This window comes from Pinus tabuliformis, chromosome 8 (genome assembly GCF_031772625.1).
Source record: "Pinus tabuliformis cultivar Carrire ecotype Pingquan chromosome 8, CPIR1, whole genome shotgun sequence".
Taxonomy (NCBI): Eukaryota; Viridiplantae; Streptophyta; class Pinopsida; order Pinales; family Pinaceae; genus Pinus; species Pinus tabuliformis.
Genome location: NC_142294.1, coordinates 1369269764 through 1369294986, shown reverse-complemented (window position 1 = coordinate 1369294986; position 25223 = coordinate 1369269764). Strand labels below are relative to the sequence as shown.

The following is a 25223-nucleotide window of genomic DNA, read 5'->3' as shown; positions in this document are numbered from 1 at the left end:
CGTACCCGACACACTAATATTAATCCTTCTGATCCTCATACTTTGATCGACATTCCTATTGCATCTCCCATATCACCTCGGGCCCTTAGAGCAACTCTGCCCAAATCTGGTCTGTCATGAACTTCATCCTTTCCATGAATATTCGGGGTTTGGGGGCATCACATAAATTTCTCGCCCTCAAGGAACTTTTTCTTTCTACACGTCCATACATTATTCTCATTCAGGAAACTATGCATCCGACACGGCAGGCGATAATCTATTTCAGGAGGATGCTCCCTGACTGGCATATGGCAGCTACTGACGTTGTAGGATTGTCGGGGGGTTTGGCAGCTCTATGGGATCCTAGATGGGTCAAGATGAAGGCCTACTCATGTTTTGTGGGTATTCTTCTGGCTGGACATATCAGAGGTTTACCGGGGAGAATACACATTTTGAATATATATGCCCCATACTGGGAACGGGACACATTTTGGCGTAACTTGTGTTTTTCCGGGATGTTGGCTCTGATTACTCTGATTATGGCAGGAGACTTGAATTGCACTATTGGATTGGACGAGGTTTGGGGTAGATCTAGAAGAATAGATAATATGGAAAACATGATCAAAGAAATTATAAATGATCATAACTTGATTGACATATGCCCACCAAAAATTGCGCCTACCTGGGATAATGGTAGGGTTGGCGAAGAATATGTAGCCAAAAGGCTGGATCGATTCCTATTACATGAACAAATGGTGGAGAAGCTCGGGTATGTACAATCGAATATTGTAAACAACTATACATCTGATCATTGCCCCATCATTCTTACCTGGCGTCGTGGGGATCTAAGATATGGGATGCCTTTAAATTCAACTGGGTCTGGTTGGAAGACCCATAATTTGAAGTTCTGATAAGAGATAACTGGTCTCGGGGCCGAGCTGGAAATATTTCCCCCATGATATATATTCAGGAGAAACTTCGTGCCTTAAAGGCTATGGTGAAGTCATGGGAACGAAGGAAGAAGACACAACAGAAAAAGGATCTAAAAGACATTGACGCGGCCCTGGAGTCACTCCTACCGCTCATGATCACTCATTCCCCATCGGCTGAGGTTCGGGATAAAATACATGCATTGGAGCTCAAAAAGAAGCAAATCCTCCACCAAAGGGAATTGACTTGGCGCCTAAAGAGCAGGGCCATATGGATTCGTGAGGGTGATAAGAACACAAAATTTTTCCACCGTTATGCAAACCACAGAAGGAAGGTTAATTCCATATGGGAGATCTCTGATGCTGATGGCAATCGCGTGCAGTCACAACAGAAGATTACAAGATTGGCGGTAGAACATTTCGAACAGGCATATAGTAGCAGGGGTCTAGAATGCGAGGAGGAACAAGTGTGGGGGGTTAGTGAATATCCTTCGATGTTTGATGAGGAGGCAAATTCGGCATTATATAAGGCTATCTCGGGGGAAGAAATCCATCAGGAAGGGGGACAAGAACCCTGGTCTAGATGGTTGGACGATAGAACTATTTACCCATTTCTTTGACATTTTCCAGGAAGATCTACTTGCCATGGTGGAAGAATCTAGAAAGAGGGGATTTATACATCCACACATAAACTCTACATATATTGCTCTCATCCCCAAGAAGGCATCCACATGCTCGTTTTCTGATTATCGACCTATCTCACTCTGCAATCTTATTTACAAGATTATCTCAAAGACTATTGCAACTAGGATTAAGCACATATTATCAAAGTACATATCTCCTGAACAATTTGGTTTCTTACAAAACAGACAAATACATGATGTCTGGTTATTGCTCAGGAATGCTTACATACGATCCATGTTAAAAAAATAAACGTTGATGTAATGAAGGTTGATTTACAAAAGGCATACGACTGCCTTGATTGGGGTTATCTACAAATGGTACTTCAAAAGGTCGGGACACAGACCAGAGGAGCTGAATGGATAATGTCATGTGTATCAAATCTCAGGTATGTTGTTGTTATTAATGGATATCCATCTCATTTTTTTGGGGCGGGGAGGGGACTTAGACAGGGGTGCTCACTTTCACCTGTATTGTTCATTCTGGCAATGGATGGTCTCAGTTTACACATTAAAAAAGTTGTGGCAGAGGGCCAATTTGATGCACTTTCTATAGGTAGACAAATTAAGATATCTCACAGTTTCTTTGTTGATGATGTTATGATTATGGGGATGATAGATAGATTTAAATGGCTCACATTATTTCATATCTTCACTAAATTTGGAAGAGCCATGGGCCTCATTATGAATCTACTGAAATCTACCATTTTATATGGTTCTAGTGATATGAATGACATTGCCTATATTCAAAGAATCTTCAGGGTGGGTGCCGACTCACTGGCAGTGGGCATGAAATACCTGGGCTATCATATAAAGCCCTGTCAGTACAGGAACAATGATTGGTTGTGGCTTGTTGATCAATTTACAAGAAAATTATGGGGTGGGAATTCAGATGCCTCTCGTTGGGAGGGCGTATTACTCTCACACAGTCAGTGATCACCCAACTAGGTGTATATTGGGCACACTTATATTGCCTTCCCCAATCTATAATCAATTCTCTGCACTGTATTATGGCTCAATATATTTGGTCAGGGGCGGCACACAAATTTAAATATCACCTGGTAAAATTAGAGAACATAAATATACCAAAAAAGCTGGGCGGATGGGGTGTATTGAACCTGTGGCGGTTCGGTTGGGCGTTGTTGTTGAAGTCATTGTGGCGCGGTATATTCGGGGAAGGCACATGGGGTAAAGTTATTAGATATAAATATCTGAAGAACAAAGAGTTTGTATATTGGATGTGCTGGGGGACCATTGGTATTTCCATGGGATCGACCATATGGCTTAGTCTGAATAAGATCAAAAAAGTTTTTCTTCAAAATCTATGTTGACAATTTGGCACTGGGCACCGGGTTTATGATTGGCATGGACAAGATTCTTGGTATGAGCAGGGACTCATGCATATATGTGGACTTAATACAAGTTTTCAATAGACGAGGTATTTCTATTGGAACCAAGTCATTCGGGAATGGCTTGGACATGTCCCTATATGGAAGAGGGCCAATGAACTGGGTTTGTCGGGCCAGAATGCTCTCGAATGGGAATAGATCAGGATCATGATGAAATCCATCAGCATCTGCCATGATTGGCGTGGGGATCATATCACATGGGCTGGCAAGAAAAAGGTAGGAGAAGTTGAGGTGGCAGACACATACTACAACCTTTGCACTCGAGAGCTTCACATAACAGAGGTATGTTGGTTCTATAAATTTTGGTGCACTAAGTTTCCCACTAAGATAATTATGTTTCTTTGGCTTGTTTGGAAGAATAAAAATCTTACATGGGACAACCTACTAAAGAGAAAATGGCAGGGGCCGGGGATTTGATATCTTTGTAGGAACGAGGGGGAGGATAATATCCATATTTTCTTAAAATGTCCTATTTCGGTCCAAATATGGCGATTTTTGTTCTACAAATTGGTACACCTTTCATACAATATGATAATATATTTTATTGTTTGTATTGGTGGAGTGAACAAAGTACCACATGGAGGTTGATTCTACTGGCTGTTTTCTAGGAGATATGGTGGTGGCACAATCAAATTATATTTGATAACTGTAAGGTAAAAGAAGCGTTGGTGATGGACCGAATATCAAAATGGATCAGTGGTGATTTTGTACAAATCAGAGCACCTAAAGAAAAGAATTGTAGGAGATCTGGTCCAAGCATTGTATATCCAGTGGGATTTTTTGATGGGACGACACAAAGAGGGATTTGTGGATGTGGATTTTGGATCAAACTTACAGAAGAGCAAGAATATTGGGTTCATTGGGGTGCTGGTAGGGGCACAAACATGAAGGCAGAAGTCATGGAATTATGGGGCTTTCTTTGGTTCTCTACCTTTTTGGACATCCCCTCCATGCATATTTTTGGGGATTCTCGGATCATTGTTGAACATGTACAGATACAACATAACACACTCTATGGTTGGCTCTGCCAGATTGAAAATCTTTGGGCCGCTTTTCAAGACTCATCTATCGAGCATATTGGACGGGATCATAACCAAAATGTAGATCACAAGTCCAAGTTGGGTCTATTGGCCGAACCCGATGATATGCACATCGAGATAAAGATGGGAGAATATACTATGGACGTTGGATGTCTACCACTGTTGGGATAACTAATACACTTCCATGGGTTATACACAAATCAAAAGAAATGTTGCAGCCAGAAGAGATAAGTTAAAATTCTGTGTCTTTTTTGTAAATAGTATATATTAGTAGTAGTATTTCCGCAGGAATTATGCTTTAGGAAAAAAGGACATAGTTAGTAAAAGTTTTAATTATTATTACTTTTACTGGATTCACATTAGTGGCACAAAGTTTTGATGATAACTATAGATGAATATGTGGTCAATGCTTATTGTATGCTTAATATATATAATCAAAATGCAGATGACAACTATCGATGCCCATAATTCCCGGATTATGTACTGCTTTTTAATATAATACAAAAACAGACGTTTTTTTCATGCTGAAAAAAAAAAGTTATCTATTTCATGGTGCATTTGTCTTTGTGCAAGCCAAAGTAGATCTTCCCCTATCTTGATGTAATACATTAGTTATCAAGTGTGCTATAGCACACTGAGGAGTGTAACATATATTCAGATAATAGTAAGCAAATTTGTTTTGTATGAACTCCATACTCTAAAAACAATATACTAGTTGTCTTCTTTATAAATCATGCTAAAAACAAAACTTTGCATAGACAATATAAGAAAACATATGTTGGTTAGGGTGATGGAGTGTTGGTGGGAAGGTGAGAAGATGTTTTGTAAGCAGCTATCCAATATTTATCCCACAAACCAACTAAAAGAGCTAATTAGGGACGCAGTAATGCTGGTTAATGGGTTGTAGGAGGAAATGGACATCTCAAAACTACCTGAACAGTAGGTCCCTCTAATACAGTATGTCATCATGAAAGGGACTACTCTCAATTGGGTAGAGATTCTCTTCAATATTGTCATTAAGTGCTTAGATAACCTCAACGATCAACCCTTTTAATCTCTTATGGAAGTACTCCTCGTAGATGCAGTTTATTTTAAAAATTCATTTCTATAGCTTTGCAACATGTGGCGTCCATTGCTTCTAGTTCATTCTTAGAAGCTATGGAAGTATTAGTACTCATAATCCTAAAAATACTTGTGAGGTATTTTTGGCTCCATTTTATGAACTTATACATAAGCCTTGTCCAAGATTTTCAAAGGAAGCTTTGCAAACACTTGAGCCCATTAGTGATTGATATGTGGAGTGGGATAACAAATATTTGTGCATTTATGGATGTGCCTCAATTCTACACATCCTACCCAAGCACATCCTAGATAGAGTAGTGCTTATGGAAGTGGCATATCAAACTACTAAGTTTAAGGCTAACACAGAATTGAAGTAACATAGGAAAGGCTTGTCCAACATACCTTATCGCCACAACTGCCTTCAAACTATTAAAATGTGCCACAACACCAATACATGCTAACAAAATGAATTTCTTTAAGTTGATGCTAGGAGTTTTTAAGGTCCATAACCCTTCTAGTAAGAAGAGACCACTTCAAACAACAAAGCCTAACTTAGCAATATTTCCACTAAGAATTCTGGGAAGAGGAGTGCAAAAGAGATAAAGTTTACCACTAAGTTCAAACTTAATAAGTAAGATTCATCTAATTGGGAAAGGATTGAATAAAATCTACATGAGTAAACCCCTGAGCTTGTTCAAGTGATAAATGAGCTTGATTTAAGCTAACCATCTACTAAAAAATAGAGATACATGCAACTCAAATTAGTTATGAGAGGAATTGAAAACGAGTCAAAGTTGTTGCACGTTGTTACACAGTAATTTATCACTGCCTTCCTGTCAGTCACCCTGCTGTGTCCAGAACTGGCTTAAAAACCCATTTTTCCAAAGTTTTGTGCATCAACGCGTCTGTTCCTAAAATAACCGCGATGACAAGCACCTCACAGTGTATTCCGTGCGCTGTCATCGCGGAAGAACATCACTTTTCCGCGATGACTCACAGCGCGGCTTTCCCGTGTCCTTCCGCGCTGACATGACTTGTTCAGTTATTGTTATGTGCTGACAGCGCGGCAGTCTCCATATAATCCGCGCTGATCCAGTTTGGGCGAATTTGTTCAAACAACCAGCCTTCCAGATCTCTCCAGGCTTGGTTGTTAGCTTTGTGAATATCGACTCCCTTCTATGGCATGTCTGTTCGACCCTTTGCAACTACTCCCCTTGAAGATAAGCTCATCCTTCCACCTTTTTAGGAGACTCCTTCTCCTATATAAACTTCCACCATTACCATGAGCAGCTAGTTAGAAACTAGTGGGAACTAGCTAGACTTAGCTTGGATCGTACAGAGCTTGTAGTGCTCAGATTGCTGCTATAGGTTTGGTGTGTTAGGAGTGGAAGTGATTGATTGCTTGGGGAAGTTTGTTTGTGACATTTGTGTGAGAGAGAGAGAGTTGTTTGTCTTGGGAGAACCATCCTCAAAGGTGAATGCTTGAGATACATGCTGACTGATCCCTCCTGAGAAGTTTATCGACGTCAGAACATTTGGTTGAACTCTTCTCTATTCTGATTAATAATAGATGACTGCTATTATTGTTCCATTCTCGTTTGTTTATGCAATGGATAAATGTGAATTATGTCTTTTCTGACTGACATATAGTTACTTTTACTAGATTCCACGCTTGCGTTTGCCTTCTCTTCGTGTGTGCAGGTGTCCGTTCGCGGGAATCGCGGAGGACTGTGACTAGCTGAAGCGAAGGAGCGAAGGAGACATCTCTTTGTCCAACGACAGCGCAGGAATCCAAGTAGGTGCTCTTTACTTCTTGTTTAATTGTAACTAGGAACATGCGTGGCAGCATTGTGTGATTGTTGCTAGACCCCTATTGGGCTAGTAGGGATCGCCTCTATCCGTAGAGGGGATTTACCTCTCCAACAATTTGGCGACTCCGCTGGGGATGAGCCTTATTGTCTCTTGAGTCCACTTTTGTGTTGGTTTTGATTGACCTCTTTTCGAGTTTTTGGGATTGTCTCTGTTGCTTATAAACTTTCTGGGTGTTTCTGGAAAGCATTTTTATTATTAAAAAGCTCCTGCCTTTGGTTTGGGAAGTTTTCATTTTGGCTTTCTTTGTTTTTTACTCCCAGCGCGTTTTATTTCGGAACAGTCGCGCTGACATCGCGACCCCGTTCTTTGGTTTTCTCTTCATCGCGCCTGTACGACTAACAGCCGCGCTGACCCCGTTTTCCAGGGCAGCGCGCTTTATTCGTGTTCTTCCGCGCTGACATCGCGCCCCCTCTTCTTTGTGATTTCGGTCATCGCGTCTGTCTGCCATATATCCGCGCTGACCTCGTTTGCTCTAGGGCAGCGCGCTTTTTCCCTGACTTTCCGCGCTGACGTCGCAAAGTTGCTGAAGGCCTCCCCCTGTCAGCGCCAAGTTGCTGAAGGCTACCCGCGCTGAGCCTGAAAAACTCATTTTTGTCCAAATTGACCTCCTGAACCTCTTGCTGTGACTTTCCCTTCTTCTCCCCACTTGTCTGATGACTTGTTTTTCACTCTCTGAACTTTGAACTATTTGATTACGGAGCTCAGCTCCATAGGGTTTCGTTTTGCTTGGTTTTGAGTTTGCAAACAACTTCCCTTCTCGCTGCTTGGTTCGTGTTTTCATCCTTACTTTTGCGATTGCTGGATTGTGTTGAGTCTCAAATTGACTGGTTGCGACTCTGGTCCGTCGGATGTTTGCTTTTCTCTATTGATTTCGCACTCTGAACCCTAGGACATCTAGTGGCCGTGTGTGTGTCAAGCCTCCCGTGAGGATCCCTGTTTGCTTAATTGACCAGCTCGTTCTAGACTCGTTTTCGCATTTTTTCAGTGATTGACAGAGTGTGTTGGATTGTGCTTCCAAGTGGTCTTTTTCGCTTCCTCCTTGCTTGCGATCCTTGTTTGTTTTGCAGAGCTTAGATCACATAGCTCGTGCATCGCCTTGTTTCCTTTTGATTTCGAGACTTTGGTTGAGTGTTTTCAGGAACTTTGTGTGCTCTCATTAAGTAGTTTACTTGGTGTTCAGGTTCCTCCAAATTCCTTTAGGTGTTTTATGTCACTGAAAAGAAAACAAATTAGTAGCTTGCTTTAAAATTTGAAAAGGAAAAAACATTTCATTGACTTGCATTTTCAAAAGAAAAGTTTCCTTTCCTCGCTTTAGTTGCATTTAGCTGCTTGTTTGTTTGCATTCGTTTTGTTTAAAAAATTCTTTGCTCTCTCGTAGCTAGAATTCATCGAACGAAACGAAATTCTTTTGCATATAGATTGCATCTAAGTAATTGTGAGCGAACATACGATAGAGCTTGAAATCGAAACTTAATCTCAAGATCAACTATAAAATGAACCAAATGAATCTAAAAACGCATTGGAACTAAACGCAAATATTAAGAGGTCTAGGTTAGAGACGTGTTCCGGCGTCTTAAAACATAGTCACTGTTGTTTCACATTAGGTTGGGTGATTCCTCCTTCTGTGACTCGATAGTGGTCTAATACGGACTGCGCTCCCACGTACCGTCGAGTATATAGGGAGACCCCACTAGGCTTTTATCCTTTATCCATAGGAAGCCGAGTCGGCCGCCCTACAATTCGCAATGCAGTGAACACAGCATTCACGAAGATTGACCACCCGTACCCTAAAAAGTATTCTGTGGTTTTGCGAAGAGTTTGGCACACCCTCTACCTAGAGTTCCAGAGCAGTCGCTTTTGATCCTTTTCGGACTCCTTAAACGAAAAGGTGCCTGTGAGCGTCTTGTCACTTCGTGCTCATTAAACATTCGAAGGAGACTGGAGTCATCTTTGTCCTTTTCTCGACTCCTGAAATATGAAAAGGTCAAGTTTGGTCCTTGCGTCTTAAAATTAAATTTGGCCACGATAACATCACCTTTTCTAGGTCTTGTGTGCGATAGTTTTGAGTAGGCTTTTATCGATAGTTTCCTTTAAGAGTTCTAAGGGGTCTGGTCATCCTGGCTGACCCATCAACTTCCGGTATAAGTGACCAAGGCTCTCAATCCTCTGTTGCTCCCGAGGTACCAGTTGTAGGCGGTACTCTTCCCATTGTTCCGAGTATCCAGCCTATCAACGCGCGGTCCCCAGGCAATCCAGATTACTTAGAGGATTGGAATCCCGTCTGGGAGGAAGATTGGGATACCCCCCAAACCCCCCGTACCCCTTTAGGTATGTCATCTCCGATGGAGGGGGCAGCTTCCAGCACGGGTGAGACACCCGCAGTCACAGACATCGAAACACCCGCAGTCACAGACATCGAAACACCCGCAGTCACAGACATTGAGACCCCGATCCCATCTTCATCTCCCCTTCCCCCACGATATCAATCGCTGAGGGATAGGTATGATGCTAGAACAACTTCTACCACTATAAGGGATCCTACCCTCGCTGCCTCGATCGGCCCTTTTGTTTCGCAGCCTCTTTTCCCACCCCTCACGTCAGAACTCAACCCGCCCGTCACCTCAGTTCCCGCTCAACCTACTGTTTGTGTAGCACGTTCGACTCCGGTCGTCAGCGCTGTATCGATTCCCTCGTCTGAAGTTCCTCAAGCTGGTTCTTTTGTTGGAGGCATTCCAGGATCAGGACCGTATGATGCTTATGGGGAACCTATAACGGACCCAGAATACGATGGTCCTGTTTTCTTCTTCGATGCAAATGGTGAGTTCCTTGAGGAAATCTCAGGTCTCCCTCGTCGCCCTTTCGAAGAGAACGAGGAATCTTTGAATGTCATGTATGACCACACTACTAAGTACTTTGGAAACCGAGACCCTCCTCGGCAGCCCATAGGACCACCCAATCAGGACCCGTCATTCTACGTGCAGCCCCCTCAAGGGCAACCATTGTATGGCCCGCCTGACCCAGGACAATCTGGGCATCCACAAGGTCAACCTTACCAGGAACAACCCATGGACATGGGAGGTCCGCCATACCCATATCAGAATCAACCTACTGGGCAGCCAGAGCAACCGTCTTTTCAAGACCAGCTTGGTTTCCAGCCAGGATACCCCTCTGGACAAACTGGCTCAGTTTACCATCCTTCAAATCAACCAGCCGTCCAGCAAGGGTATCCCCATGGCCAGGGTGGACAACCCTATGTTCAACAGGGCCCACCTACCCCTCGAATCACAAATCCTTCTAGGCAAGGGGGGCAACCCTCTGCCCAGCCTATATACCAAAGAGGGCAGCCTGCCGTACAGCAAGCCCAACCCTCTTCCCAGACCGGTTACGGTGGGGGACAAACGGGCCAACCGTCTATACAGCCGAATCAACCCGGGGTCTACCCTCATCGTCAACCTGGACAAGCTGGCCAGCCTCGGCGTCAACCAGCTATCCAACCAATTCGACCACCCGCTCCGCGAAGACAACCTTTGGTGGCACAAGGACAACCTGGCGTTCAGCAAGGCTATCCTGCTGGCCAACCAGGTCCATCTCGAATCCGACCAAGTCAACCTTCAAGACGTGTGGTCCAACCTCAACCGGTTCAAGGACAGTACTCTGGGCCTCAGACGCAAACAGGTTATCAACCTCCATATCAAACGCAGCTTGCCTACCAGGCTCCGTATGGGACCCAGCAGTCACATGGCTACCAGCAACCCCAGGGGCAAAATCAGTATGCTCCTTACCAAAATTATCAGCAACCACAGGTCACTCCCTATCAAAATTATCAATATGGTCAACCTGGCGGGCAAGCTGCTAATTCATGGGGAGCTGGGGGGCAAACACAGGGACAGTCGTCCGCACACGGACAAAACTCCTACGGACAAACTCCCTATGTGCCAGGTCCTTTCGGACCAGGTCCATCGGGACAAAATTCCTATGCGGCCAGTCCTTTCGGGCCAGGTCCGTCTGGACAAAGTTCGTGGGGGCAACCCCAATCTGGGTGGAACCCTAATACCGCCTCGAATCCTCAGCCACAGATGTCCTTCAACCCGCAGCTACCATTTTTGGCTACGTTGGAACTACCCGATGTGTCCAAGTTAACAAACGATCCTATTTTGCATAACTCATATTGGCCACCGGTTCCGACCAAAATACCAGGTGACTGTCCCAAATTCGACGGCAAAGCCGGAGAGGATCCTCAAGCCCACGTAATGACATATCACCTTTGGTGTTCATCTAACTCATGGCTTGATGATTCTATCCGACTGCGCCTCTTCCAGAGGACCCTCACTGGTTCAGCCGCAAAATGGTACATCGAACTTAATCGCGGTATGTTTTCAGACTTTAACTCGTTGGCTATGGCTTTTCTTACTCATTTTCAGTTACCCATTCGGTACGAGACTGGGACCCATTTGCTCACGTCTCTGAAACAGGATACGGCAACGCATATCTCCGATCATATACATGAATGGAGACGGCGCCGTCGTTTGATTAAATTTTGGATTCCCGATCAACTCCTGACCGACTGGTTTACCACGTCCTTTGTCCCTAAAATTGCCAAAGATATTGCAATGGGGGCGTGTGTAACTGAAGAGCAAGCGATTGCGCGAGCTCAATACCTCGACTTAGTATATTCTCAGTCGGGTACTTTGTATGACTATTTGCCAGATGCCCCGAGGCACGGACAAACCAAAGCTCCACCGAAACCGTCTGTTGATGGAGTTATTGGCTCCGTGAATTCATCAAGTAAGAAATCAACCGCAAACACTGGGAAGCAGAAACAAAACGCCTCTAACGAGAATGCTTCTCAGAGCCCATCTATTCCTGGGAATACCTCCGAGGTGAATGCCGTTCAGTCCACCGCGGCAGACAAATCCTCGAAAGGCAAAAAGAAAGGAAAGGCCAAAGAAAAATCCGGACAACCTAAGCAGAATCCTCCTAAACCTCCCGCCGAGGAAGGAGCCAAACGGAAGCCTAAGTATCCCTGCCTCATTTGCGAGGAGGATCACTACACCAAGGACTGCCCCAGGCGGTTCGAGGTTAGTCGGCTTTTAAAAGGTGCTTCAGGGTCCCCCGCCGTGCTTAAAGAGCCTTTCCCATCCCAGCAGACGCATCAGGTGGCAGACCCTTCTCAATCCTCTTCCTCGTTCGGTTCTCAAGTATTCATGGCAGGAACCATCCCCGTCCATGTTACGACTCGAACGAAAGAATATCCATCTTCAGCCGGGAAGGAGCCGGAGGTCCCCTCCAGCGCTCCCCCGTCTAGTTCTGGCCCTCTCCACATTGAACGGCCCAGCACCGAGACGATCCCCCGACCCCCTCCCAAAGGTGTACTCAGGAAGTCATCTTATAACCCCAATGCTCGTGCCGCTCAGCATTATAGCATTGTCGAGGACTTAGCTCAGGCTCCGTCTGCTATGTCCGCGTTAGAAGTCCTCCAGAGCTGCCCCTCCCAGAGGAAGTCCCTGCTATCAGCGATTGGTGGCATCGACCCGGCAGATTCAAATCTAATTTCTTTTGACCTCGAAGGTTTCACGCAGAGATTGCCTCATCAGGTGGCTTTCCTCATACAAGTTCTCATCAAAGGCAAGACGATTCACCGTACTGTCATTGATGAAGGAGCCTCAACCTGCATTATGTCGGTTGCTTGTTGGAAGGCTATTGGTTCGCCTGCTCTGAGCCAGTCCCCCACCACCCTAGAGGCGTTCGATGGAAGAGAATCTCGTCCACTTGGTATCCTCCCGCGTTTACCTATCTCTTTAGAAGGGAAAACTGTAGAAGTCGAGGTTGAAGTCGTTGACGCCAATCTCACTTACAACCTCCTTCTAGGACGAAGCTGGACTTATGCCATGCAAGCCGTGGCTTCCTCCTTATTCCGTGTCGTTCGTTTTCCCCATCAAGGAAAAATCGTCACGGTGGACCAGCTGTCCTTTTTTGCTTCCTCTTCTGAAGGGAATGTACCATTCGTGGAGCATACCTTCAAATCGCTCGAGAGTGTGGGTGCCGGATTATTTAAAGATCCCTCCCTGATGGGAGTCTTTCCCCTCCCACCTCCAAATCTCGCCTCCGTTAACATGATCACAACGCATTCTGATCCATGGGTTCTCCCTCCCGTGAATCAAGAAGACTCCTGGGGCGAGATGATGCCGTTGAGCCCAGCCGAGCTCAACTACATCGAAATAGTTGCCGCATCGGCTTCAACCTCCGAACCTGCTATTCCAGGCAGCGTTCCCGATTCACCTGAAACCTTCCCTTGGTTGGGAGAGAAGGCCACTTCGGACCCCCTGAAGGAATCATTCCCATCCGACGAGGCTATTATCGAGACTATGTCTCCCGAAGAGCTCCCTTGGTCAGATCACCACCATCGCTCTTCGTTTCTCCGTCCTCATTCGGAAATGGCCACGTGTCTCGGAAAGTTTGCTTCATGTCTCCCACATATCCCTCTCCAAACACCTATCCAGTTATATCAAGTGTCTTCGGAAGGGAACATGGGTAATATTACGCAGACTTTGGCTATCGACATCTCTGTCAAAACAGGGGTTGTCGAAAATATTCATATCGGAGTCACATGTACTCCTGAGGAAATTCAAATCTACAAAGATCTATTTCGTGAATTTCGTGATGTTTTCGCATGGTCTTACGAAGAAATGCCCGGCATTGACCCCAGTATTGTGGAGCACGAAATCCCTACCTATCCTGGGGCTAAGCCTGTTCGTCAGCGTTTACGCCCAGTGCACCCTCGAAAGGCTGCAGCCATCAAGGCCGAAGTTGAAAAGCTTTTTCGAGCTGGTTTCATTTATGCCATTCCCCTCACGGAATGGGTATCTAATATAGTCCCTGTCAATAAAAAACAGGGCACTATTCGGGTTTGTGTTGACTATCGCGATATCAATCGCGCCTGTCCAAAAGATAACTTTCCTACGCCTTTTATTGACCAGCTTATCGATGATTGCGCAGGAAGCGAAATTTATTCGTTTATGGACGGCTTCTCTGGTTACAACCAGATAAACATAGCCCCCGCAGACCAGCACAAGACTGCTTTCATTTGTCCTTGGGGCACCTTCGCTTACAAGAAGCTACCTTTCGGTCTCAAAAATGCCGGCGCCACTTTCCAACGTGCGATGTTGTATGCTTTTCATGATATCCGACACATCGTACAACCTTACCTGGATGACCTACCCGCTCATTCAGCTAAACGTCAAGACCATCCATCTCATTTACGCGAAATCTTCCTTCGCTGTCGACACTACCGTATTCGACTCAATCCGCATAAGTGTGTCTTCTGCGTGGAATCTGGCCGACTACTCGGGTTTATCGTCTCCCGAGAGGGCATCCGCTTGGATCCCCTTAAAGTCGAGGCCATTGTGAATCTTCCTCCCCCTGCCACTCTACAGCAATTACAAAGCTTGCAGGGAAAAGCCAATTTTCTCAGACGATTCATCCCAAATTATGCCGAGGTGGCCAAGGGTTTCACACGATTACTAAAGCGAGACACGCCCTTTCATTGGGACGCTATCGCTCAGCAATCTTTTGAGCGTCTTAAAGACCTTCTGGTCTCAGCTCCGCTCCTAAGGCCTCCAAATTACCACCGTGACTACACCCTTTATCTGGCCGCTGCCGATACCACCATCGGCATGGTTTTAGTGCAAGACGACGACGATGGCTCGGAGCACGTTGTATACTATCTTAGTCGCAACCTCCTCGATACGGAGACTCGCTATGCATATGTCGAAAAGTTGGCATTGGCCGCTGTCTGTGCCGTCCAACGTTTCCGTCATTACATCCTGTTGCGCACAACGACCGTGATCTCTGACTGCAACCCCATGACCTATATTTTGTCACGTCAGTTGCTGGGGGGCAAATACTCGAAGTGGATCGTAATCCTCCAAGAGTTCGACTTGGAATTTACTGCCGCCAAGTCTAAGAAATCACTGGTCTTTGCTGAACTGCTTTGTTCCTTACCATCTCAGTCTGCACCATCTCATTCAGAGGAGCAAATTCCGGATGAAACGCTCTTTCTCATCAGCACCCTCGACCCATGGTACGGGGACATCATTGTATATTTACAAACGTCTTCGTTTCGTCCCAATACATCAAAGGAAGCTCGACGACGGATACGTCATCAGGCTCAACCGTATCGCATTTTGGGCGACACCCTGTACCGCCTCGGCGTCGATTCTATTCTTCGCCGATGCTTAACTCTCGAGGAAGCTGAGCGAGTCATGAATGACTGCCACTCCGGCGCTTGTGGCGGCCACATGTCTGGATACGCTACCGCTCAAAAGATCCTTCGCGCTGGTTATTTCTGGCCTTCTATATTCAAGGATTGCATCCTTGCGGTACGCGCATGCCATGAATGCCAGGTTTACCACCGGAAGATGCGTGCACCTGTTGCACCACTGCACCCTGTCGTAACCGTAGGTCCATTTGCCAAATGGGGCATCGATTATACGTCCTGTAACCCTCGTTCGGCCGGGGGGCATGGGTACATTATCGTTGCCGTGGATTATTTCACCAAGTGGGCCGAAGCAATGCCTACATTAAACGAAGACGGTCACACAGCGGCGCAGTTTTTATTCAATCATATCATCACTCGCTTCGGAGTCCCTCAGGCTATTGTTACAGATCACGGAAAGCATTTCCGAAATCATATGATGACAGAGTTAACGACCCAGTTAGGCTTGCGTCAGGATAGTTCGTCACCGTACTATCCTCAATCTAACGGTCAAGTTGAAGCCGTGAACAAAGTTTTGATCACCATGCTTCAACGCACCGTCAATATACACAAGTCAAATTGGCATCTAATGCTTTTCCCAGCCTTGTGGGCCTACCGGACTTCTGTGAAGGATGCCACCGGTTTCACCCCGTTTCAACTGGTCTATGGACTGGAGGCTACCCTTCCCGTCGAATGTGAAATTCCTTCATTAAAATTAGCTGTCGAGTTGCTTCCCAACACCACTCCAGTGGAGGAACGACTTCTTTACCTAGAACGGTTAGACGAGACTCGTCGTTTGGCCTCTCTGGCTATCGAAGCGCAGAAGAAGAGAGTCAAAGCTCACTTCGATCAGAATATTCATCCTCGTTCCTTTGTTGAGGGAGACTTAGTACTGCTCTACGATCAAGCTAAGGATAAGCTGGGGGCAGGAAAACTCGAATCCATGTGGTTAGGTCCCTACATCGTGAAACGTGTTTTACAAAAGGGCGCATATGAGTTGACTGATTATGAAGGAAATCCTCTTGACAAGCCCCGTAATGGGCTGTATCTGAAGAAGTACTATGCATAGCTGCTCACAATCACTTTGTATATACGTGTGTTTTTGAGTTTTTACTGCATGAGTTTCTTTTGCTTTGGTGTGAAGGCATGTTTTTGCCCCTTATTATGCTTTCTCTTTCCTGCGCAGATGTCTCGTACTCCTTATGTTGGTTTCGCTGATGGCGCCTGCCGTAGTACTTGTAATTTGTCTTCGGCAGCGTGGGTGATCTACGATCCTCACGGGGAGTTGATAAACCTGCAGGGTGTATGCCTAGGTCGTACCACTAACAACGTTGCCGAGTACAGTGCTGTAATAGAATTACTTGCCGAAGCAGTTGACCTTGGCATCCGAGAGCTAGTGGTGAACCTGGACTCCCAGCTGGTCGTCCATCAACTCAACAGGCGATATTCCGTCAGAGACCAGCGCATATTAAGGTTGTACCTACGTGTAAGATTGTTAGAAAGGAATTTTGATTACATTACTTATCAGCATATTCCGAGGCGATTAAATACGTTGACTGATGCATTGGCAAATCATGTATTAGATAGACATTTGCGAAACAGATAAACATCATACAAGAAAGTATAAGAACAGCATAGTAAGACCATAAGCATATGTAAATGAATCATTTCAAGCATAGTTTGCACGTGTGTGTTTTTAAGCTTGCATTAAACATATAAAATCCATGAGTCGAGTGTCGTGCAAATTCGTACATAAGATCACAAATTGTACTGAACAAACGCATAACACAAGATAACACATCATCACATGTAACAACGACTCATCCAAAAATCGGTATGTATATATATATATATATCGTGTGGCGCACTAAGGCGCTCAAAAATAGAAGTGCATGTCCCAAAAAACTCAACACATCTGAGTCATAATGTCTCAAAATAAACAGTGGAAATAAAACCTAGGTGACTAATCGGCTGGATGGTGCTCTCTGTAGTACACAGCCGCTCGTGCCACCCGCCTCAGAAGGTGGTGCACTCTGGGTTCCACACCCACTGTGTGGATCTGATGCTCCACAGGAACCTCCTCGACTCCCCCCTGGAAGTCCGGCACCCCCTCCAGCAACCCCTCAAGGTTGCGAGCCACAATCTCTGGTGTGTTGGCCCCTGGAGGGGCTAAGGCCAAAGCTCCGGCTCCCGGGCCCTCTCTCCGTGCCGTGGCAGCTAGGCCAATCGGTCTAGTAGGCCCCACATCTGCATGACAAGACATTTATTAGGACATGTACATAAAAAATTCAAAAACAATACAAAACTCAAAAGACAAAAAGTGTCATACCTGCATCATCCCACTGTTCACCCGGAGGCAGCACCAAGTCAGGATCATTGCGGAAATCCATCCCCGCATATGGCCAATCCTGTACGAAGATCTCCTGCTGGTCCAACCAGTCTCTGAAAAATGCCCCCCAGCTATGTGGTCGGCCGCCACCCCCACGTGGCATAATCCGAGCCCATCGTGAGGCCCTCGTCTCTCAAGGATCTCTGGGGGCATCCACTGCCATAGACTGCAGCCGCATGGCTGGTACTCGCTCCAGAATGAGCGGGACCAGGATCGATCCATACCCGAACTGCTTCGTCTCTCCGCGACGGCAGTTTCTCAATTGCCTTTTCATGTTGTTGCACACTGCAGTGCACCAATCAAACACGGTAGGCTCGAGGCACTCGAGAGCTAGTAGGAGATGGGTCTTGGACACCTCGTGATTCGCCATGCTACCTGCCGCCCGGGTCACCATGAACAGGATGGTGCGCAGCACTATGTCTCTCACTGTTGGGATCGAGCATTTCCCACTCCGCGTTTTCACCGCCCCCGGGCAAACCTCAGCCATCAGGTCATCCAGAGTACCGCCGCTAGGTCGCTGCCCCTCCAAGATGGGCCTCGCACCTCGACGCGACAACCCAGTCAAAAAAAAGATATCCATGTGGTCAAACTCAATGTCGTGACCACGGATGGTGAATTTTTGGTCCACCGGGTTCCATGCCCTGATCAGCAGCTCCAGCAGATCATGTTGGGCCCTCAGACGCGGCGTAAGGAAGAATTTCATGAATCCACACGCCCGCATGGCGTTGCAGCAATTCACGTCTCCCCAAGCAGCCACATCCTCTACATCGTGAACTCTCTCTTGCCATTGAAAGGCCATGATGTCCTGCATGAACAATAAAAATCAATCAGAATCATTTTCATGGAGAAATTTACGTTCATTTACAAAAAACAAAATTTTTCCGCGCCATCGCGGCTGTTTTAGAAACAGCCGCGATGACAATGGCGGCTCTGTGTAAAAAATGCGAGGTCAGCGCGGAAGAACACGCCTTTTCCGCGCTGAGCCGAAGTTGGTTACATTGGCTATTTTTCGGTCAGCGCGACCCCGTGGGCAATTTCCGCGCTGACCGAGGGCGCACCCATGCAAATAAAAAATGCCCAATTGGGCCCATTCAACCGTTAAAAAACTCCTAAAATGAACCAGAATGCAGGGCAAAGGAATGAGAACCTACCTGGAAGAAGCGGATCTGAAAATGGTCTCCGGATGGGCTGGAAATCGCTCCGTCAACTTTTTGGCTTCTCCACGTTCTTCGCACTCCAAATAGTAAAATGGTAAAAATGACTTATTACCCCCCCCTATTTATAGTAAAAACTCCTGAAATACCATATTTTTGGGTTTTTACCATTTTTAGCCATAAAACTAGCCTTGGTTCTGTTTTCAAGCATGTTTCAATGTGTTTTTTATGTGTATCGAATGGATTTATGCGGGTAGTGCCCTTGTGCAGGTACAGGTATCGCAGCTTGGTCATGACAGTCCACGATTCATGTGATCCCCAAAGTGTCGTCTCTAAGCTCTTTTCCGACGATAAACAAGAGAAGATGGCCGAGCTTCCTTTCAGCTCGTTAAAGGGAACGAAAGGCGGTCGTTTTTAAGCTCTTTTTCCGACCGTTAAACCAAAAAGATCGCCGGGTGTTTGTCGTTTCGCACTCGATATTGGCTCTAAAACGACGTGTCTTCGACCACTTTTTTACTTTTTCCGGTCGGAGACACTATTCATGAAAAGTACTCCTCGGTTGTAATGACCGGGCGGTTCTTTCGAGCACAGTTTTATACTTTTTCGGGCTCGAGAGACACAACTGTACGAAAAAGGACCCCCCTTGGAGTCTCCTTTTCCGCATTCTTTTCAGACTCTCGAAACAAGAAAAGAAGCCGAGTTTTTCCTTTGTCAGGCTCGTTAAACACTCAATGACATCGGATATTGTCAACATGACGCCCATCAAGCATATGTTATCCCCGTCAAGCTTGTCATCCAAAAATAATCGGGGTACCTGCCTGCAAAGGTGGGGAAAATGGAACTATGATTACAGTCGTCTCGGCAGTACGTCACTCTTGAACATGGCACTCCGCTGTTTCGTGTCTGGGTGGGGTCATCTCATCTTGTTTTCACTAGCCTCCATGGGTTTGGGATATCCTATTTGACCTCTCATCTGTTCATTGCCGTCACCATCTTATCCGCTGCTCATTTGATGTCAAGTACTGCCAAATCCGTTACAGTGCCGTTATATGTTCAAGAGAAGTTGTCCTCTGCCACAATGCAACCTCGTTCGCTATCTCATCACAAATTATTATATCTCTGTCTCGTGTCGATGATGTGGGAATCATCATGGCCCACCTTCGATCAAAGCCACTTCTCGTCGACTTCAGCTCATTATCCGGGAAAGTGACTTAGAGACTCCTTCCAGGTGCCTTGGAGCCTGCATGCCTCAATGGCAGGTTTCTCGTGTTCGACGCAAGGTTTACATCATTGACCTACGATCGAATGCTTCCGTGGGTGTTCGACACCAGCTCATTGATTCACACGCCACGGATTGTACCTATAGTACCTTGAGGGCCATTGTCATTATTGGTGGTACCTCTCGCGTCTGTTAACGGTTTTCATCATTGGCCGGTAATCAGACGATGTTCATGCATGTTCGACTCCAACCCCTGTATTCACATGTGTGGACTTGTACTCTGTTCGGGTCGAGATGGAGCGCAAGACCCTGGATCCTTGCTCACTGTGGTCCAGGTTGCGATTTTGTGGATAATCCTCACATGACTCATTGATGGATGGCTGCGCCCATACCTGAGTCTTCATGGATGGCTGCGACCATACCTTGTCATTATTATGGTCTTTTTAGTTGGGTGGCTGCGTCCATACCATAGACCAGTCTCGCATGTCTGTTGGATGGCTGCGCCCATGCCTAGACTGCATGTATATGATTGTCAGAGATTTTCGGTACTTCCTGGTGGTGTTCCAGTTCGGCGTGTGTTGTAAAGCATTTCACCCCTCCCACTCTCTCGGTCTTCATGCTTTAGGGGGCATCTGTTACACAGTAATTTATCACTGCCTTCCTGTCAGTCACCCTGCTGTGTCCAGAACTGGCTTAAAAACCCATTTTTCCAAAGTTTTGTGCATCAGCGCGTCTGTTCCTAAAATAACCGCGATGACAAGCGCCTCACAGTGTATTCCGTGCGCTGTCATCGCGGAAGAACATCACTTTTCCGCGATGACTCACAGCGCGGCTTTCCCATGTCCTTCCGCGCTGACATGACTTGTTCAATTATTGTTATGTGCTGACAGCGCGGCAGTCTCCATATAATCCGCGCTGATCCAGTTTGGGCGAATTTGTTCAAACAACCAGCCTTCCAGATCTCTCCAGGCTTGGTTGTTAGCTTTGTGAATATCGACTCCCTTCTATGGCATGTCTGTTCGACCCTTTGCAACTACTCCCCTTGAAGATAAGCTCATCCTTCCACCTTTTTAGGAGACTCCTTCTCCTATATAAACTTCCACCATTACCATGAGCAGCTAGTTAGAAACTAGTGGGAACTAGCTAGACTTAGCTTGGATCGTACAGAGCTTGTAGTGCTCAGATTGCTGCTATAGGTTTGGTGTGTTAGGAGTGGAAGTGATTGATTGCTTGGGGAAGTTTGTTTGTGACATTTGTGTGAGAGAGAGAGAGTTGTTTGTCTTGGGAGAACCATCCTCAAAGGTGAATGCTTGAGATACATGCTGACTGATCCCTCCTGAGAAGTTTATCGACGTCAGAACATTTGGTTGTACTCTTCTCTATTCTGATTAATAATAGATGACTGCTATTATTGTTCCATTCTCGTTTGTTTATGCAATGGATAAATGTGAATTATGTCTTTTCTGACTGACATATAGTTACTTTTACTAGATTCCACGCTTGCGTTTGCCTTCTCTTCGTGTGTGCAGGTGTCCGTTCGCGGGAATCGTGGAGGACTGTGACTAGCTGAAGCGAAGGAGCGAAGGAGACATCTCTTCGTCCAACGACAGCGCAGGAATCCAAGTAGGTGCTCTTTACTTCTTGTTTAATTGTAACTAGGAACATGCGTGGCAGCATTGTGTGATTGTTGCTAGACCCCTATTGGGCTAGTAGGGATCGCCTCTATCCGTAGAGGGGATTTACCTCTCCAACACACGTAGTGTTGTCATTGATGACAACAAAAATCATTGATATCAAAGGGGTCCCTAGGGAAGCATAATATCCTCTATAAAGAAGTGTGACAACCAGGTCTCTTGCAAGGTCTTTTAAAGTGATGTTTGGAGTTATCTAAGTTTTTTTGTTGTAGCTATGGTGTCTTAATCAATCTATGGTTAGCATGAGTGGATAGGCCTCATCAAGACCTTTCCATTGGTACATTATACTTTGAAAAACACCTCCTAGACAAACAACTATGGTTTGTTGAAAATTACATCATTTGAGGACCCAGATATGGAGCAATATTTTTATTAAAGAATATGGGTCAATATATTTTTAATCAAGATTATTGGGATCTTTTTATTAAATAGCATGCATGGTTATAGTTACTTGAGGCACGGTCATCTATTAGGGATATTGTCAATGGTCATATATTGTTTCCCAAAAAAAGCACTATGTTTAATGGCACGATTCGAGTCAGCCACAGTTGTGGGCACTCTAAGCAAGGTTATATGGTCAACCCAGGGACAATATAATCACTATAAATACAGGTCGCTTCTCCATTCAAACATATTAAGTTTTTATATGAAATTATGGGTTGAGAAATAATGAGTTATGAGCGAGGAGTTCTGTTTTCTTTAGAAGTGGGCAAGAAGTTCTGATTTATTTTATCCTTATGTTCTGACCTGCATATGCGCACAATGGAGTTCTCGAATTGTGATTTTTGAGTTTTGGCATATGTGTTGTGGGCATGATCTCGATGTTACATTTTTTACAATGGTTCTGGCAACAAAGGTCTCGCTCTGTGTTGAGTTTGGATGTGTTTCTGTTGTAGTTTGTTTCGGTTTCACGATCATTTTTTCCTAAGTTCATTTAGTTGATAATGACAGAGGAAAATTTTCATTGGCAAATTTCGTTATGACATTTATGCAAGTTATGAATGTCTACATTTGATAGCTATGTTATATAAACGAAGTCAAGATTTGTTAGCTATGAAGATCCATTTGCGCATACCAATCAAAAGCTTCAAAGACGAGTGATGTGTTTCAGTTGCAGTGTCATTGTTTCATTTTTGAGATTACATTATCTAATTAAGTTACAATCTTGTGATCTGTTATGAAGGTATGGTTAGATGCCAAGGAATTTTCATAACCGTGTCACCACAGGATTATCGATGTATGCAGAGGGGTTTCATAGAAAGACAAAATAGTTGACAATGTTACATGTGGATTTTGTTAATTGGAACTATATATATATATATGGGACAAGGTGTGTGATGTGGCACTTAATTCAAAGATTGGTTGGCTTTGAGTACATGAAGGGTAATCTAGACCATAATACAAATCATAATTGAACCATGTATCAGAGGGTGCAATTGGAGGATGAAGATTATGCATGTGCACCAAATATTTCACTAGTGCATATGTTCTTTTAGGTCGATGGATCAAATGCATTGATTGTGTGTGGAGTGGAGAGCATACTGGATTGAAGAGTTGTTGTACGCTTAACTGAGAATCAAAGTTTGAATGTTGTGAGATCAATGACCAATTGAATATCCTTAAGTGAATTGATGTATTGATAGTGACCTGCGATGGATCATAGTGTTATATATATATACTCATGTGCATATGGATCAATGAATAAGGTTGTTGTAGGTTTAGATGTTGAGCGATTAAGTGTGTCAAGACACTTGTAGCAGAGTGCGTTGAGGTGTGATAGTGCACATTGTTTCATATGGTTTCTAAATATGTAATCGAAGAGGTTGATTGTTTGAGTTTAATTGTGTTTTGACATAGTATGGTGGATTGATTGTTGTATGATGTCTATGACAGAAATGTCTAGAGTTTTTTTCATGGAATTGTATTACCAATAGTGTTGTTCTAGGTGTGTTAGCGTGTGTGTGGGGCTAAGATGTATTGTTAAAGAGTTGCTGGCCTAAATTGTGTAATGACAAAGGAGAACTACTGCAACTTCTTTGTATCTTATATTGTTGTTGAGTCCTTAGATTATAGCTGAGTTGTTGCAGAGAGTTTATATATATTTTCCATGTGTTATAATGTGTCATCTACTATGGTAGTATTGTTGGTGTACTATCATGAGGTCTACTGTTAGGATTTATCAGTTATGTATGTTGTTGATGCACTTCATGCTATGTACAACTGAGAGGAAAATACTTGTATTACCACTGTGAAAACCACATATTGATGCTTATTGACGCCATGTTTTGTTGCTAACCATGTAAAGCTATTAAGTGGAGGTTAGAGTGCTGAGTTGTTTTGTCTTGAGAGTACGTGCTAGTATTTGTATGGTTGTATGAGCCTTATTGAGTATGTTTATGCTACTGCGTGGTTTTGATGTTATTGATGAGGAGAGAGTGTTGTTGGATGTTGAGCAAAGTTGTTGTAGTAGAGTTTGTATTGTAGAGATTTTGTATTGATATTGAGAAGAGGTGTATTCAGTTTGAAAATGCATGAAATTGAGGTCCACATTGTGATTTTAAGGTCAGTTCCTTAAGGGAAAGTGGTGGCTTGATATTCGAGGAGTAGTGGCTTCCTTCAGGTAGGTGCTGAGAACAACTTGGGGGTTGATGCCTCCAATAGATCGATGTTTGTGAATGTTTTAGTAAGTGGGTGCTTCCATCAAGTCAGTGCTTGAAGCGAGTGGGTGCTCACTGATAATGTAGAAATTCCTTGTAGATTCAAATTGCTAATTGTAATATGATAAAACAATAGACTTGAATATACTCTACTCATTGACAAAAACAATTAATCGATTGAAAAATCACGGAGCATATAATAGAAAGAATTCAATCAACACATAACACAATGATTTCCTGGGGAAAGCCACAACTAAAAATTGTTGCTATCTGTATATTGCATTAGTCAGAGAATATGAGAATTTTACAATGCTTTGCTCAAGCCCGAGCAACCTCTGCACTATATTTATCTGTCTCATTGCTTCCTAGACATGCTCTGGTCAATACTAAACCAAATTCCTACTTGCCCAAGTCCCTATTTCATTGTGATGTTCAATGAGGACATAGGCTCCTATTTAATAAGAATTTCCCCCCATTGGATTGCACAGTTCCTTTAGGCTCTTCTTTTGACTACATGCACCATCTGTACAACTCAGATGATTATACAATTGATAATACGTTGTCCCTGAACTCAAATCTCAACTAGGTCTTTCTCTGATCTGACACACATGAGTTAATTATGAGTGAATCTTCAGTTTACTTGTTGATCACTATAGGCAGCACCACATTGCACTTCAGGAAACACAACACTGCACTACAGGCAACACCAAATTGCACTTCAGGCAACACCACACTACACTTCATGCAACACCACATTGCATTTTAGGCAACACCACATTACTATACCTCTCACTAAGTCCTCCATCAATTGGAAATAGTTTAACTGACTTTAACTCAGTTAGACTGAATTAATTAATTAAAACTCAAAATAAACTCAACCGAGGC

At 44.6% G+C, this 25223-nt stretch overlaps 1 protein-coding gene across 1 annotated transcript; it reads left to right on the top strand.

The window, feature by feature from the left end:
• The first annotated feature begins 287 nt into the window (after positions 1 to 287).
• On the top strand, positions 288 to 890 carry LOC149240591 (uncharacterized). Its single transcript, XM_089370227.1, has one exon. It carries the CDS (start codon positions 288 to 290, stop codon positions 888 to 890), a length of 603 nt encoding a protein of 200 aa, XP_089226353.1.
• The last annotated feature ends 24333 nt before the right edge of the window (positions 891 to 25223 follow it).

What these genes read in the sequence shown, in the direction of transcription:
- LOC149240591 (XM_089370227.1), top strand. Translation starts at nt 288, where the DNA reads ATGGCAGCTACTGACGTTGTAGGATTGTCGGGGGGTTTGGCAGCTCTA.